This window comes from Hoplias malabaricus, chromosome 14 (assembly GCF_029633855.1).
Source record: "Hoplias malabaricus isolate fHopMal1 chromosome 14, fHopMal1.hap1, whole genome shotgun sequence".
Lineage (NCBI taxonomy): Eukaryota > Metazoa > Chordata > Actinopteri > Characiformes > Erythrinidae > Hoplias > Hoplias malabaricus.
The window spans coordinates 21600507-21619296 of NC_089813.1; the positions used below are offsets into that span (position 1 = coordinate 21600507).

General features: G+C 43.7%; 1 protein-coding gene across 1 annotated transcript; it reads left to right on the forward strand.

The window, feature by feature from the left end:
- Positions 1–13076: 13076 nt before the first annotated feature.
- On the forward strand, positions 13077–14073 carry LOC136665599 (calphotin-like). Its single transcript, XM_066643249.1, has 3 exons — positions 13077–13182; positions 13395–13853; positions 13982–14073. Exons 1-3 carry the CDS (start codon positions 13077–13079, stop codon positions 14071–14073), a joined length of 657 nt encoding a protein of 218 aa, XP_066499346.1.
- Positions 14074–18790: the final 4717 nt, after the last annotated feature.

Sequence of the window (18790 nt, forward strand, 5' to 3'; positions counted from 1 at the left end):
GACTGGACAGGAGACAAGACAGGTGATTGAACACTGGACGGACACGGGGACTGGACTAGACTTGGCAGGGGAACAGGGACCAAGACATTCAGGGGGACAGACATGAATACAGTGACAGGGACTGGGACAGAGACAAAGGCAGACACGGGCACAGGGACAAGGACAGAGACAGGAACCAGGACAAGGACAGGCAGGGGAACCAATATAACAGGGGGGTGCCCAGGACTGGCAAATGTCTGAGGGGAAGTCTGAGAAGCCAGCCTGGGCACAACTCTAGGGATCGGCCCCGAAGTCCTTTGGGCCGACCTATGGACATGACCAGGAGCGGCCGAAGCCACAGTCACAGGGGCAAAAGCGGCCGTAGCCACAGTCACAGGGGCAGAAACGGCCGTAGCCACAGTCACGGGGGCAGAAACGGCCGTAGCCACAGTCACGGGGGAAGAAACGGCCGTAGCCACAGTCACGGGGGAAGAAACGGCCGTAGCCACAGTCACGGGGGCAGAAACGGCAGAGGGAGCCGCCATTACGAAGACAGGAGGCCCTGCGACGACATCCACGGAGGCAGGGAGTCCTGCGACAATGTCCACGGAGGCAGGGGGACCTGCGACGATGTCCACGGAGGCAGGGGGACCTGCGAAGACGTCCAAGGAGGCAGGGGGACCTGCGACGACGTCCACGGAGGCAGGGGAACCTGCGAAGACGTCCATGGAAACAGGAGGCCCTGCAGCGACGCGCTCCACGGAGGCAGGGGACCTTGCGACGACGTCCACGGCGACAGGGGACCTTGCGACGACGTCCACGGCGACAGGGGACCCTGCGACGACATCCACGGAGGCAGGGGAACCTGCAGCGCCGTCCATGGAGGCAGGGGAACCTGCGATATCGTCCACGGAGGCAGGGGAACATGCAGCGGTGCCCAGGGAGGCAGTAGCGGCTGGAGACGCCGCTCTCACAGGGACAGGCGCGGCTGGAGGCGCTGCTTTGACGAAGACAGGCGCGGCTGGAGACGTCGCTCTCACAGGGACTCCGTGTTAACTGCGTCCTTGAGGCCGAACATTCTGTCACGGATCACGGGGCGGACTGACGGGAGCGGACGCACTTGCTAAAACACGATGATTTTATTATAACAAAAGATCTAACAAAACAAAGACAAGCTATAAAGAAAACAACAAGACGAGGATATTCCTTGTGCTCACATTGTCATGTGACTGTTTCCCCGTCTTGTGTCTGCTTCCTGCTTGTTCCCTGGTCATGTGATACCCTTCCCTTGTGTTTCTAGTGTCATGTGTCTTAATTAGTAACCAGGTGTTGTTGGTTTTATCTTTATATAGTCCTTGTCAGTATTTCTTGTTTGTGGGTCATTGTATGTATGTTTGATGTCTCTGTTCCTTAGCCTTGCTATGTTTAGCCCCTTAGTTCTGTATAGTCCTTGTTTAATGTTTAGCCTTGTTTAATGTTTCGATTGCTTGGTTAGTGTTTAGCTTTGTTTTATGTTTAGTCCTTGTGTTTAGTGTCCCTCTGTCTAGTTTCTGTAAGGGTTGATAAGGGATGAGGGGTGCGGACTGAATGAGGGCGGACGCAAACGCTGAGAACACAGACTTTATTTACAAGAACAAACACAAACAAACTAGAGGGCATGAAACGAGCAAGGGACAAGCACAAGAAACGAAGAACATTACAAACCCTACGAAGACCAAAGAACTATGAACAAGGAACAAGGTACAAGGTACAAGAACCTAGGAACAATGAACGACACCAGGAAGTGAGGGAAGGGGACTTAAATACGATAACAAACGAGAAACACCTGAAACGGATCACAAGGGAAAAGACGAGGAGGCGGAACAAAGGCGGGGCATGAACATAAACAAAACAAAGCCATGTGTGGAGAACAGGAAAACAGATGAGACGAGGGCGTGACAGTTTCCTTTAAGTTATTGTAAAAGCCTCCTGCAATTACCTCCATCCCTTACTCATATACCCCCAGCACTATTACAGTAACGAATAGTGAGAGCTGAAGAAGAGAAAATAATTCATACCATTTTCTTTCATGAGACAGAATGCAGCTACAGGTTGGAGGCTTGTACTTGTGCTCAATGATGTCTTCCTGTAAGATGACAAAATGGATGCAAGGGGCGCTCTAACAGCCAGAATGACAGAGCTGCCCACAGCATTGCCTGTGTGCATTGTGTAAATATTGGCCTCTTGCGCTAATGTACCGGACGATGCTGATTATATAAAACATGCCTAAATACTAAATCGGCCAGCCGATATATTGGTCGATCACTAATCCATAACTTTCAAATGGTGTCCTTGTCCTCTGAAGCACATAACATTCTGCCAGTTCTGTGCACACCTCTTCCTTGTTGGTCAGCGTTATCTTGCAGCTGCATCCTGCAAGACTTATCAGACGTGATGCTTCAGTCACAGCTTCTTGTAACTCCTTGTCTGTCTTTGCACCTTTTACCTAAAACCCCAATCACAGCAGTTATTACAGTTGCAAACAACATAGTTACAATCACCACAAAAACACAAAAACCACCTAATCATTTATTTTATTTTTCAGTGAAAATTACCATTTAGCATTCATTACTTATTTATCAGTGTCAGGGGAAAAAGTAACTTACTATGATAAAATTACCAAAAACTTCATCAGTATTTAATTTGTCCACACTAGTACTATTTTAACCCTCCCAATGTTCCAATCCTAAACTAGCAGCTGCGTCCTTCCTACAAAAGCTGTTCCCAAAACAATCACTAACAGTAATGTTTAAAGGTCTTGTCTGATTATATTAAATCGAATCACTTCATTAGGATTGAGTTGATGAATAAGCCCTATGATAATGTCTGTAATCATTGGACAATCTTCTACAACAGAAAAATAAACATGAAATATATGTATGCAATCAATCATTTGGCTTTTTATTTGTTTATCTACTACTAAGACTTTGGTGCAAGACCCTGCCATAATTCTATTTACCTCCAAAATATTAAGGTCACAAAAACTCTTGACCATGACCTCTTCACCCAGAGTTTTTTAATCAGATAAATGACAATTTTGCTCTGCTTTCTACCAACTAAAATCAACAATTGCCAAATTGACTGGAATTGTAAATTGCTTGCTATAATCTTCAAAATGCATCAAGCCAAAGTGAAACAAAACTGAATAATTTGAACACATTTAATCTACACACCCCTGTAATACATAGAAATTAGTGATTTAAAAAATATGAAAACAAGCCATTGTTTCACAAAATACGATAAATTCAATAAAGGGTGATGAAATAATGCTAAGAAATGATCAATCAGGAATACCCAAAAAGACTGAGTGCTGCAATTAAGTGTTTCAACAGAGTATTGGGATAGGGATGTACTTACTAACACAACTAGTTTATCTTAAGTTTCTTTTTTTACCAAAATGTTCGGTTGTTTTGACTTTATTTTATAGGTTACAATTTCACATTAAAGATAAAAAAATATTTTAATATTTATCTGTTTATTTTTATTTATTTGTATTTTGTTTTATTTATTTTATTTTATTTTATTTTATATTATTTATTTATTTGTAACATCACAAAAATATGCCATTTTACAAGGGTGTGTATCCTTTTTAAAACCACTTTAAAAGCAAAAAATAAGATAAAAAAAAAAAAAAAAGATTTTAACAGTCTTACTTCAAAGTCCCAAAACTGGTCTCAAATAGAGAGTTTGCAATTGCTTCCTGAAGGCTTGCATCTTCTGGTTTATACTCCTCTATTTCCAGTGAACGTACATAGTCACTAAACTGTGTAATACATAACATTGGACATACTGTAGTTCTGGATCAACAGATATACATTTATCAGCATTCCAGTAAACCAAGAGCATCACATGTTGCATTTCCTAGATTCATTCTCATACTGAAATATGGCCTCTCTTTCTTACATTGCTGTTAGATATGATATAAACTATTCAACTCCTATAATGATAAAGGACTACACTAATCACAAGTTATTATTGCACAGTGCGGTATATACCTAACCTAAAAGTGTCTGTCAATGTGATGACAACTCTCACCTAAATGATGTTTTTTTTAATACAGGTATGAAAGTGTAAATAACTAAAGAGCTAAGTAAGATGTGGCAAGAAAACTATTGTATACCCTCTACAACTACTACTATGCTATTACACACCTGTATAATGTGCTTGCTCTCACTGTTTCACTTGGACCCGTTTGTGAGATCAATATCACTCTGGTAGATCAGAATTTAATCTGCTTCTGTCTGGCAACTGCTGATCCATCACAATATGTGGTAAATTTTGCTGAACTACTTTTCAAACAATCACAAACACAACATTCTTATTGTACCATTTGGAGCAATATCTTGATTATGCATATTGTTCCAAGGTCATTAACATACTGAAAGCATGTTAAATTATGGCTAATCTTTTAAACATACATCACCACCACAAAAACCAGCAGTAAAAGATGTGACAGGCTGCCAGTAAAATGTGTAAGACAAGTAAAATACCATTAATACCACTAATATAAAATTTAAATATAAAGCAAATATGTCCCATGTGTGGAAGCATTTTAAAGTCTCAGAGAATGATCCAGGCATGGCCATTTGCAGACATTGTTCTGCTGAACTGTCAAGAGGGAGCACAAATGCAACGAGTTACAGCACTAATACTAATTTAAGGCATATTGTGCTTCGGTGGTACATTGTTTCCGCTATTGTGGCCTGCCAATGTAAAATTGCCACCACTGCTTCAGAACCAGTTAAGGTTGTCTCACAGCGGACATGCCACACCACTTCCAAAAATTCTAAACTATTGTTTTGAATGAAAGTACACATACATGTTGCCATTGCTACATTAAATTAAAGCTGTACTGAGAGCCCAGAAAGCCACAGTAGAAAACATGTGCTCAGGAATTTACAGACAGCCAGTCAGTCCTTTAAGAAAACAAACAAATGCTAATGCTGAGTTATCTCTGCTGATATTGTTATCCTAGCCTTTTATAGCTCATATTTAGCGGCAAAACAGCAAGTCTGTGAAGAGGTAAAAAACTGAAAACAAACCTCATAAATTATGCTGAACAGTGAAGTGTAAAATAAACTTGAAAATGTTTGGGTTCTCCCTGCCGGCATTCTTTAGCAGCACTCTGCTACCAGATGCTGTGTGGCGGCCTTTAGTTTCACTTTCACAGATGCGGTTTAATCCACAGTTGTAGTACGACTTTGGGTATGTATAAGGAGCAAGAAAGGGGTATACTGGTGGCTTAATGTCTGAAGGGGTATGGGTTGTAAAATAAAACTGGTTTAAAAGACCACTCGCAATGTAACCTTATTCTCTATTGATGTTCATGGCTTCTATTGATGGTGGTCTAAGCCAGTCTGAAATCTTGAAGATTTATAGTTTTTTTTTTCTTTAAAAAGCAAGACAAAAATACATTTAGACAACTGTGGAAAAACTTGGCAAAATTAATAAAAATCTGATAAAATGGTTTTGGCCATATGTTTCATTTTGCTAAATCACTACTATAGTCCAATCACTTTCCTCAAACGATAGCTGACAATTTAAATTTTACTCACCAACTGTCTAATTCTCATTCTTTGAGGAAGCATCTGAATTTCCAATCACAGATCCAGAACTTTCCTCACCACTTTCACTGGACTGAACAAAACATGGCATTTTAATTAGAAACTGGAAATCCCTAAAGCACAAATGTCTTTACATTCAAAAGGCAGTGAGCCATTGCACTGTTAAATAAATGAAAATGACTGCACTGTTAAATAGACTCTTAAAAACATACGCTAGCGCCCGCCCTCTCCGTTCCTCAAAGGAGCGCCAACTAACACGACCAACCCCCCGTACAGGTCAGTCGAGGCTATTCTCATCTCTGGTACCACGCTGGTGGAATGAGCTTCCAAGCACTATCAGAGCAACTGAAACCCTCTCTGCATTCAAGAAATCATTGAAAACCCAGCTCTTCCGAGAGTATCTTTTGCACTGAATGTCTTTCTTTAATGCACTTATTACTTCCTGGCATACTGCACTTAATGTAAGGTATTTTGTATAATTTGTGCTGTAGTTCGAATGTTAGATCCTCTTTTGTAAGTCGTTTTGGATAAAAGCATCTGCCAAATGCATAAATGTAAATGTAAATGTAAATAAAGACATAAAAGCAAACTTACTGATTGTTGCAGCAGGACTTTGTCAGGTTGCACATATATGGAGCGCTGGAGGAAGACCTTTAACATACAGCATTCAGCATTCAGTTCTTTTCATGGTCCAAGTAGGTGAATACAAACCGGATTCCAAAAATGTTGAGACACTAAACAAATTGTGAATAACAACTGAATGCAATGATGTGGAGATGGCAGATGTCAATATTTTATTCGTAATAGAACATAGACGACAGATCAAAAGTTTAATCTGAGTAAATGTAACATTTTAAAGGAAAAATTGATTCAAAATTTCACAGTCTCAACAAATCCCAAAAAATTTGGGACAAGTAGCAATAAGTGGCTGGAAAAATTAAATTGAGCATATAACGAACAACTGGAAGACCAATTAACACTAATTATGTCAATTGACAACATGATTTGGGGATAAAAAGAGCTTCTCAGAGTGTCAGTGTCTCTCTGAAGCCAAGATGGTAAGAGGATCACCAATTCCACCATTGTTGCGCAGAAAGATAGTGCAGCAATACCAGATTGGTGTTACCCAGCGTAAAATCACAGACTTTTAAGTTATCATCATCAACCGTGCATAACATCATCAAAAGATTCAGAGAATCTGGAACAATTGTTGTGTGTAAGGGTCAAGGCCGTAAAACTCTACAGGATGCTCGTGATCTCCGGGCCCTTAAACGTCACAGGAATGGCACTGTCAAGGAAATAACAGAATGAGCTCAGGAATACTTCCAGAAAGCATTGTCAGTGAACACAGTCCACCTTGCCATCCACCGTTGCCAGCTGAAACTCTACAGTGCAAAGAGGAAGCCATTTCTAAGCAAGCTCCACAAGCTCAGACGTTTGCACTGGGCCAGGGGTCTTTTAAAATGGAGTGTGGCAAAATGGAAGACTGTTCTGTGGTCAGATGAGTCACGATTTGAAGTTCTTTCAGGAACACTGGGACGCCAGGAACACTGGGACGCCATGTCATCCGGACCAGAGAGGACAAAGTAACCCAAGTTGTTATCAATGCTCCGTCCAGAAGCCTGCATCACTGATGGTATGGGGTTGCATGAGTGCTTGTGGCATGGGTAGCTTGCATGTCTGGAAAGGCACCATTAATGCAGAGAACTATGTTCAGGTTCTAGAACAACATATGCTCCCATCTAGACGTCATCTCTTTCAGGGAAGACCCTGCATTTTTCAACAAGATAATGCCAGACCACATTCTGCAGCAATCACAACATCATGGCTACGTAGGAGAAGGATCCGGGTACTGAAATGGCCAGCCTGCAGTCCAGATCTTTCACCTATAGAGAACATCTGGAGCATCATAAAGAGGAAGGTGCGACAAAAAAGGCCCAAGACGATTGAACAGTTAGAGGCCTGTATTAGACATGAATGGGAGAGCATTCCTATTTCTAAACTTGAGAAACTCATCTGTCCCCAGATGTCTGTTGAGTGTTGTCAGAAAAAGGGGGGATGCCAAACAGTGGTAAAAAATGGCCTTGTCCCAACTTTTTGGGGATTTGTTGATGCCATGAAATTTTGAAACAACATATTTTTCCCTTAAAATGATACATTCTCTCAGTTTAAACTTTTGATCTGTGATTTGTGTTCTATTCTGAATAAAATATTAGATGTTGGCACCTCCACATCATTGCATTCAGTTTTTATTCACAATTTGTTTAGTGTCCCAAATTTTTTGGAATCTGGTTTGTATTTTACACACTCACCTACTATGAACATGTGACAGAAAAGCCCTCTGAATTGTGGACATCATCCCCATTCATCAATAAATTAAACAGCCGGTTTCACATGGCCATTATCAAACTACCAGACTTTATTTGCTCGTCATGGCACAAGGGTAGTAGTGTTTTCTGGAAGAAGCACAACCTCCTTTGTAAATGTCCCAAGGACGTTTTCCCCAAGCAGGGAAAAACTGAAAAAAAAAAGTAGTGGAAAGAATGACCTGTGCAATGCAACACTTAAATACACTGGCACAGAAAATTACTTTCTATATTTCATGAGATACAGAAATAATTTTATACCTCACAATTTACATTACGTGACTGAAACAACCGCATATCGTCGTTGTCCAATAAACATTTAAAATAGTAACTTTAAAGGAGAAGGAACCTTCTAAACTTTCAATACAAGTCATATTATAGTCACAAGTAAATATAGTTTTTTCCTAGTAATTATAGAGCATTTCTATTTGTCCATTTTCCCACATTGGGAAGGGCAGCTGATGTGTTCAAATGATGCAGTAAACTAAAAATCAACAAAAATGGAGACACATTTTTAATTGAACAGCAATGATATGTTAATCAAATTTAATTGGGAGTAGAAAAAAGACCAAACTTCGGTTGAGACCAATAAATACATCTAACAAAACAACAAACAAAATATTCATTCAGAGACAAAAAATATGTCTTACAGAAACAGCAAAAAAATGAACACTTTATAGAAAAGGTACATAGACCAACAGTAATTACTGCCTATACATAAATTAATGACTGTAAATCCGTCATGAAGACTGTCGTTTTAATAAAATGTATGTTTTTTTTCTAATAACAAAATTGTGACAGTCATAGAAAAATGTATCATGTATGTGCACTACTAAAGTGAATGGTTAACTGTTAAGATTTTTTAATTATTTCTATTTTGTTAGTTATGTCCCTACTGTGTGTTCATCAAAAATACAAAAATAAAATAACCGTTATTAATCGTAATTGTGGTAAATGTACAATTAATCGTGATATTGATTTGCGCTCATATTGCCCAGATCTAATAGTCACCCACAGCACACCATTATCATGGAGAAAAGGAGCATGTTCAGTGGCAGGTTCCTGTTAGTGAGGTGCCCTACAGACTGATCCTTTGTCTCTAGAGCCAGGCTCTTCAGCTCTTCCCAGCAGGTCAGGATGTTGATTGAGGACTAACTCAATCCAACTAGGATTTTGCTAGTACGGACCACGCCCATAGAGGCTGAAACGGGGAGGTGAACTCAGAAGTCTTTTGGGGAAGAGTTCAGGGCAGCTTATGAATGCGTATGAAGCCAGACCCCCCCGTTGGATAAATGAATATGAGAAAAGGGTGGAGACGGGGTGGAGGCGAGAGCGAGTTTAAAACAGGAGGCTCAGTGTGCTTGATAAAGGCCGAACACGGCTCTGAATATGGGGATCAGCAGGAATGACCCAGCGCGGAGGAGTGAGCTGAATTCGTGAAGCAGTCGAGTTGAGATCCGTCTCCTGAACTAAATGAGACGAGTTTGTCTGACACGGAAATGACGTGAATTTGCAGGGTATATACAGGGCTGAGAGGAGGAGTTTGGGCGTGGTCCTACTCCCAAAATTATGTTATTACATAACTTCACTTTGCTAGTACGGACCACGCCTGTAGAGGCTGAAACGGGGAGGTGAACTCAGAAGTCTTTTGGGGAAGAGTTCAGGGCGGCTTATGAATGCATATGAAGCCAGACCCCCAAAAATGTACAGCAATGCTGGTCATTAAGTGCTACAGAATGGATAGGTTCAGGTACTCTGGTCAAGAGTTTGATTGGTGTCCTGATTGTGTTTAGGTGAATGAAGGGGTTAGTGAGTCTTTTAATGAACTACCTTTAATAAACTGGTGCATGACTGAGTGTCATGTAAGACGGTAGAGAAATAGCATGAGTAAGTTGAATGTACTTTATTGATTATGATAATGGAAATTCTAGTGTGACTGGTAATTCGAGTATTCAGATGCAGCAGCGGTAAAGGGGTGATGATTGCGAAAAGTGATATAGAGTCAGAGTTGATCTTAAGATGGACAAGATCATCGCATTGGCAGAAATCAAATTGATCAACTAATAATAGAATTTTAATGTATCACCAGCTAAATGTAATTAAGCTATGGTGTAACAATAATAGTGACATTTATCTGGGGCCACCATGTAATTGCATCAGGCTGGATGCACTGGACAGAGTGTTGCTAAGTCCAATTTCTACTTCAGTGTAATTGATGGTGATTGGGTAATAGTGAGGGGTCTGAGTCTGGCAACTGTCGTTACCACGAAGTATTAATCTTATTTGTAATCTAACTGTAATACTTGAAAAATAAGTTCTAATAAAAGTTTCTAGTTCTTAAAGAATACTTGAAAGACAAAGATGACCTCTTGGAAGATCAGCAGGTTCTTTATTTTTTTAAGGCATTGGAGAGCAATCACAGAAGCCTCCTGCAGACTCACTCACAATGAGATACTGAAAACCACACTTTACATACACTTTTTGGGGTGAGGTCACCTCCCCCCTCCTATTAGGTTGCATACCATAGGACCCCAATTAAAATGATACCCTCATCTTCTAGGTATGCAGTATATCATAGGAGCCCAATTAAAAAGCTATCCTTATCTTCTAAGGATGCCTTATCTTGCTGTACCAAACACTCTCATGCTACCATTTGCCTTGTTTCCTACAGTTCAGGCCTGAGTTTTAAACTCAGGTAGCCCTTCAACCATTTTAATAATTATTGTCCTAAAACTAATTTGTTTAAAATAATTCTCATGTCTTTATATTATTTGTTTATTACAGTCACGTGTTTTCTATATTATTTGTTTATTGCAGTCACATGTCTGTATATTTTTGCCTCTGGGGAAATGTCCCATGCCTGAACTATGAATAAGTGAATTCTCCATCACAACAATAGATGGAAAGTGGATTAGTAGCAGCCTTGAAATCAAGTACTACAGAGGGGCAGCGTTAATAAAGCGAGTTATTCTTCGTTGGCAGGTGTGCCCTGGTGGTGCCTTTCAAATGGCATGGAGGGAATTGAGAACGGAATGATGATCTAGAGGGATGACAGATGTGGCCAGTTAAGAAGCCCAAAAAGGTCAGCACCGCAGGAAAGGCAAGATAGAGAGAAGGCATTTTGTCACATGGGAGAAAACTCTGAAAGAGAAAAATCTAAAAGGTGCTGAGGAGCTCAAGCAAGGTGGCAAGGTAGAAAGCTGACTACAAGATAACGAAGATTCCTAGAGGGTGTTGAAAAAACAGTTGCCAGAGGTGGCGTCAAGTGCCTGAGTGCTGGTCCAAGGTAACCTGGGGAGAGAGCATAAGCTGGAACTTAGGGGCTAGATAGCACCGTGGTTGTGAAGATAGGAGGACAGGTTGAAGGTCCACAGCGCCTGGAGGAATCAGTGCGAACAGTACCATAGGAGGCAGGGTGAGATGCAGTTGCTAGTGAGAGATGAAAGAGTAAGGTCCTCGCTGGCACCAGCTGGAAAGTTAGAAGCTGAGAGCGACAAGGCTGCATGTGAGAGGGTGAATTGAATTTGAGGTGGCGTCAAGGGCCTGAGTGCTGCGTAGGGGGGCTGGTCCAAGGCCACGCCTGAGAAGAGAGCAACTTAGGGGCTCGGAGTGGCATGATCGTGAAGAGGAGAGGTCAGGTTGAAAGCCCGCAGTTGCTGGAAGAATTAGTACGAACAGTACCATAAGAGGCAGTGCGAGGTGCAGTCGCTAGGAGAAGCTTAGCTGCAAGCAGAAGCAGAAGGTAAGATCCAGCAGGAGAGAGTGCAAGCTGTACAGTGGACGCAGGGCGCCGTTTGTTCGTGAGGGGAAGGCATAGGGATGAGCGTCCACAGCAGTTTCTGAGGAGAGAGTGCAAGCTGAGAAGTTGGAGGTGGGCGGTGCGGCCGCAAAGCTATGGGGTTGGGACGAAGGTCTGTGGCATGAGAGAGGAGGGCGGTAAAGGAAGAGGCAGGATGCAGCAAAACCACGAGGGGAAGGGGATTAAGATGAAGGTCCATATCAGGAGAGAGGGTGTGCTGTAAAGGAAGAGGCGGGGTGCGGGACAGCTGCAAAGGAGAGGACCTGTAGGACCTGTTAGGACATGACCTGTAACGGCACCCGGGAAGACGATGAGCTGTAAAGTCAGAGACTCAGAGTAGTGCAGCAGCAAGAAGTGGGGGATGAAGGTCCACCGAAGCACCTGAAAACAGAGCAGGAGCTAGAAGCTGTAGAGTGTGAGCAGCAAGGCAGCACAGAGGAGGGTCCGGTACGATAGTCCACAGCAGCATCTGAAAAGAGAGTATAAACTGGAAGCCGGAGGGTGGGAGAAGCACATCAGCAGAGGAGTCAGGATGAGGGTCTGCAGCAGCACCTAAATAGAAAAATGAGAATTGTAATGTTAGAGGCAGGGTATGGCGCGGCCACAAACTGAAGAGGTTGGGATAAGCGTCCATGAAGTATGCAAGCTGCTGATGTAGAGGCTGGGAGAATGAGATGATCGGATGGGAGCGAATCTAGGGTGAGGAAGCTGTGCAGCAAGGAAATTGCATAGAATGCCCAGAGTGCCAGGCAGGAGGCAGGCCCGCAACAGCAACCTGTAGAGGGAGTGTGAGCTGGAAAGTATGAGGCATAGTGCAGCAGCAGGAAAGTTAGAGGGTGGAAAGAAAATGAATCAGCAATGAGGAAGCTATGCAGTGAGAAGAACGCATGGGGTGCCCAGGGCGCTGGACAGGAGACAGGCCCGCCCCAGCACCTATAGAGGGGTGCAGGCTGGAAGGTCTGAGGCATGCAGCTGCGGCTGAAATGGGGGAAGAGGTGGGATGATGAAGGGAGTGTCACATCTTGGCACTTTCCTGTTTGTTTTCTCCTTCCATGTGGCTCTGTCTGTTTGTTGTTATTCCTATCTCCGCCATCGTTTCACTCTAGCTCCACCTTTTGTTACGCCTCTTTGTCTTTATCTGTGTCAGGTGTGTCTTATTAGTTCATATATTTAAGTCCTCTTCCCTCACTTCCTGGTATCGGTCATTTGTGTTATGTTTTGTTGCGTTTTCGTCCTCGTTATTGCTCATCTCTCTTGCTCCTTTCTTGCTCCTTTCATGCCCCATTCGGTTGCAGTGGGCAGAAAAATTGGGCAGAGACATTTTTAAAAATGATAGAAGAGATACTCATAATCTGCTCCCGAGGACGGCTATGCAAAAAGCCTGCTCCCAAGGACGTCTCTGCAGGAACCCCAGCTATGGAGCGCGGATCTGCCGGTACCCCTGCTTCCGAGGATAACCCCCTCAGGTCCGGGGAGATTTTTGGGGGGGGTTATGGGTAGGGGCTGTTAGCCTCAAATCACAGGACATGGGAGATGAGGCTAACAGGGGCGCATCTCCGGGGGAACTACGGTCAAAGAAGTCCCTCGAGAGTGCGCCCATCAGTGCCCCTAAACCCGCTAAATCTACAACTCGTGCTCGGCGAGCAGCACGAGCACCTGCCTCGCTGGACGTATCAACTCCTGATCCTGTGAGAGCGGCACCTCCGGTCGCTTCTGATCCCGTGAGAGTGGCGCCTCCGGCCGCTTCTGTTCCCGTAAGAGCGGCGTCTCCGGCCGCTCCTGTCTTCGTGAGCGCGACGCCCGCCTCTCCTGTCTTTGTGAGCGCAGCGCTTCCAGCCGCTCCTGCCTCCGTGGACGACGTCGCAGCTTCCTCTGCCTCCGTGGACGTCGTCGCAGCTTCCTCTGCCTCCGTGGACAACGCCGGCGATTCTCCTGCCTCCGTGGACGTCGTCGCAGATTCTCCTGCCTCCGTGGACGTCGTCGCAGCTTCCTCTGCCTCCGTGGACGTCGTCGCAACTTCCTCTGCCTCCGTGGATGTTGTCGCAGCTTCCCCTGTCTCCGTGGACGTCGTCGCAGGTTCCCCTGCCTCCGTGGACGTCGTCACAGGTTCCCCTGCCTCCGTGGACGTCGTCGCAGGTTCCCCTGCCTCTGTGGACGTCGTCACAGGGCTTCCTGTCTCTGTGAGCGCGGCTCCCTCAGCCGCTCCTATCTCCGTGACTTTGGCTTTGAACCAGTGACTTGGGCTATGGCCGTTTCTGCCCCTGAGACTGTGGCTACGGCCGTTTCTGCTCCTGAGTCTGTGGCTACGGCCGTTTCTGCCCCCTGAGACTGTGGCTACGGCCGTTTCTGCCCCGTTTTGTTGCATTTTCGTCCTCGTTATTGCTCGTCTCTCTTGCTCCTTTCATGCCCCATTCGTGTTTACCCTCTAGTTCGTTTGTCTTTTTGTTTTGCTCTGTTCTAGCCATAGTTTTTCCTATTTGTTTATATTGTTATTATTATTGTAGTCTTCGTGTCCCTAGCTCGTTTCTCTTTTCTCGTTCCTCGTTCGGTCTCCTGCCTGTTTCCTATGTTTCTAAGTAATGTTATTTCGTGTTTATCGTCAAGTTCGTTTGTTGTGTTATTTATATATTAAACTGTCTGTGTTGTAGCGAGTGTGTCCGCATCCGTAATTCCACCCATCTCGTCCCCCGTGACAGGGAGGGGTGGGATGATGCGTAGAGACAGATGTAGAGGAAGAGAAAGGGAGGGGTGGGATGATGCATAGAGACAGATGTAGAGGAAGAAAAAGGGGGAGGGGTGGGATGATAAAGGGAGGGGTGGAATGATGCATAGAAACAGATATAGAGGAAGAAAAAGGGGAGGGGTAGGATGATAAAGGGAGGGGTGGGATGATGCGTAGAGACAGATGTAGAGGAAGAGAAAGGGAGGGGTGGGATGATGCGTAGAGAGGATAAGAGAGAATGAAACAAACTTGGAGGGCTGTGTCTAAATGGGTGCAATGCTGTCAATCAAGGCAGTGTTCAGATGGAAAGAGAAGCCGATTTGGAATGGAGGCTTAAACATGCTGCCTGCTTTTTTTTTTTTTTTCTAGAACATTTCCAATAGGACCACCTTGGCAAGCAGTGTATGTATACTACTGCCCTGGAGATATGCATAAATATTGCAGATTCTAAGCCATTATCCAATTCAGCTCAGATAATTATATTATTATCAAAACAGCCCTCTAACGCCAAGGCTGTTCTGCCGGAGAGGAGGAAATGGGAGTCTCAAGGCGCTGTAGAGCTCGTAGCTGTGAAGCAGCAGCCATGACGACGGTAGATTCGGGTTCCCCAAAACACGAGGCAGTCCCGTAGCAGCATAGCCGGAGATGAAGATAAGGGGAGGCTCGAAACCTTGTGCCAGTGTTGGAGGCAGATGCGGGGGGTCATTCGGGAGGCCGAATGCAGCGGGATGAGAAGCAGGAGAACAGAGCACCAATCCGGAGCAGGTAAGACAGCAGAGCATAGAACAGTTGAAGCAGTTGCAGGTGTGATAACGGCCGTACGTAACTTCAGATACCGGGCAGTCCCATATTTGTTTAGCCGGAGCGAGTTTAAAACAGGAGGCTCAGTGGGCTTCATAAAGGCCGAACCCGGCTCCGAATATGGGGATCAGCGGGAATGACCCAGCACGAAGGAGCGAGCTGATGTCGTGAAGCAGTCGAGTCGAGATCCGTCTCCTGAACTAAATGAGGCAAGTTTGTCTGATGCGGAAATGACGTGAATTTGCAGGGTATATATAGGGCTGAGAGGAGGAGTTCGGGCGTGGTCCTACTCCCAAAATTATGTTATTACATAACTTCACTAACTGTGTTTACACCAAGAAATTTTATCATTTATGTCTGTAACTGTGATTTTTTGCATATTTGTCTTTGCACTTTTTTTTTGCACACAGGCCTTTCTGCAGCTAATAGTAGTTAATAGTGATTGACAGAAATATCGGCCAGCCGATTAATTTGGCCGATTTTTGCATTTTTTTATATAATCGGTGTCAGCCGATATATAGCGCAAGAGACCGATATTTACACAATGCACACAGGCAATGCTGTGGGCAGCTTCATCATTCTGGCTGTTAGAGCGCCCCTTGTGTCCATTTTATCATCGTACAAGCCCCCAACCTGTAGCTGCATGCCATCTCATCAGAGAAAACGGTATGAATTATTTTCTCTTATTCAGTGCTCACTATTTGTTACTGGCTGCTCTTTGTAACATACACTCAAAAATCTGCTATCATAAAATACTGAGTTGATAGTTGTAACCTAGAAACCCAGCATTATTTAGCCTCTTATTTCGCTCATTGGTCGGCGGCGCTTATAAAAAAAAATCACTCATTGTTATATCCGTCAGTATATCTCAAGTACTACAGGTCCAAAGTCGACAGTTAATGTACCAAATTAAAGCTTAAAGTCACTGATTTTCATTGATTTAATCATTTTATTTATAATCCCACTCCATAAATAAGTATTTTTGCTATGTTATTGGAAATTGTTGTGAAAAAATATTAGTGACAGTACAGATTTTCAGATCTTTCACGGCCTCAGATTTGAGTCAATGTGTACATATCATACACCAATCGAACGGTCAGACTCTCAGGATCAAGAAGATATATGCTAAAATGTAGGACTAAGGAATTAAAGCTGAAAAAATAAGATATTCCAAACTTCAGGTTTCTTCCTCATCAATGACAAACCGCTGCTTCTCGAAGCCTGAAGAGCCCACAGCAGTTCTATGAATCGACCCCAAAGTTCTCGGGGCCGATCTAGGGACACGGACAGAGGCGGCTGAAGCCACAGTCACAGGAACAGAAGCAGCTGGGTTCGCCACCATCACGGGAATAGGAGTGGCCTGGATCGGCACCTTCACGGGAACGCAAGAGGCTGGGTTCACTGCCCTCATGGGAACAGAAGTGGCTGTGTTCGCTGCCATCACGGGAACAGGAGTGGCTGGGTTTGCTGCCCTCATGGGATCAGAAGCGGCTGGGTTTGCTGCCATCACAGGAATAGAAGCAGCTGGGTTCGCCGCCATCACAGGAACAGGAGCGATGTGGTTCGCTGCCATCACAGGAACAGGAGTGGCTTGGTTTGCTGCCATCACAGGAAAAGGAGAGGCTAGGTTTGCTGCCATCACAGGAACAGGAGACCCTGCAGAGATGCCCTCTGAAGCAGGGGACCCTGCAGAGATGCCCTCTGAAGCAGGGGACCCTGCAGAGATATGCTCGTATTCATATCATGACACAAATTTTCTATGCTCGTATTCAAATAGTGCCTGTACGCCACCGAGTTCCATGCTCTATTACGCGACTCTTATAACAGCATATTAACACTGTGCCTGCTCTCCAGGGGAATCATTAGGGCCCACACTTAATCCCGGAACACTGACTTAGTAAGTCACTAGTGGCTGTGGAACCATTTAGGAAATCACCCACTGGGAGACCTGTTTACAGGACTTTTCTGTGGCTATATAATGTGTCGGCTTTACGCAAACCATCTACGGCCATATCAAACTCAAGATTATTCATTTGTGCTATCGGTTCGACAGCAAAACAACAGAAACCTTCTAGTGATTTTCCAGATGGCGTATTTACAGAACTTTTCTATGGCTATATTAAAATCCTGCACGTTCTACTGCTTGTAGAAAGAACGCCTTATCCTAAAGTAGATAGAAGGAAAACATCACAGAACTCGACGTTAGAAGGTTTATGTCATTCTGAGTCAGAAACATGCTGTCCACGGTGTGGCTGCAGCCTCTCGGTATAATTGCGCAATGCCAAGTAAGGATTGTGCTGAGAACATACAACTTTGCCGCAACTTGATGCGAAAATGTGTTAAGCCCGTAAAACACTCCTGCAAGGCCAGGATTTGGCCAATAATCTTAGATAATCCCCTTAAAAATGAGACCTCTCCGTTAAACCGTTCGTGAGTAATCCTCATGTTTGTGTCAAGAGTACTGGCCAAAAAATAGTACACATTTCCAAAACATAATTAAAATATGACTCCCGTCGACCACACCTACTGCCGCATAGCTTAGACTCTCAGCTTTCCAATGACATGTCAATCAAGTCTGTAGACCAATCAGGGGCAGAGTTATGGCAATGTGCACCCAAGGAGGAGGGACAAACCCGCAGCATAGCGCATATTTTTTCAGCACCTAACAGACCCAGACACCACAAGAGAGACTCAAACGGTTCTATTTGGCAGCCACAAGCTCCACAAACAATAATCAAGTCAATAAACATGTTTCAAAGTTTAGATGTCTTTTACTAGTTACATTTCCCCCACTGAGGATATTTAAATGCAGCAGTGTTGTGGGGGAGGGTGCCTTGCTCTACAGCCAATCAGAGTGCAGCTCTCACCTTTTAACATATCAGTCATTTAAAGGAACACTGTACTCGGTGAGAAACAAGTGTAAACATCAGAAATAAACTCAGTACATCAGAATAAAACACACCATAACAGTGAGGGGTAAATGGCCACTTGGTGAGGGACAGGAGACGAGTTTCTCATAGAAATTTAAGAAAAACACTAAGATGTTGACATTAGGTATAGACAAAATATATACACTGTATTTTTGCAGTAAAAGTAATAATTTTCCTTATGAAAATAAGAGACACTTGGAGAGGCCATCTGTCCACTGTCTGCTCCAGCTTGAATAACTTCAAATCAGTATGAGGTATCAACTTCAAATTTTACCTGATGTAAGTAGCCCCCTGGAGACACAATTTTAAAAAGAAAAAGTAATGGGAACTTCTCAGTTTATAGTCACTAACATTTTTATTTTTCAAATATAAGACAAGCAACTTTTTTGTGGTTTTCATAAGCTTTTGACCACTACAAATATATTTCAGGAGTCTAAATGGTTTCTATTTACATATCGGCCATCAGCCACTACTGCTGTCTAAAAATCAGCATCCGCAATTTCAGTTAAATATATCATATAGGAGACGAACACAGTGATAATTGAGAAGTGAAATGAAGTTTATAGGATTTACTTAAACAAAATCAGGCA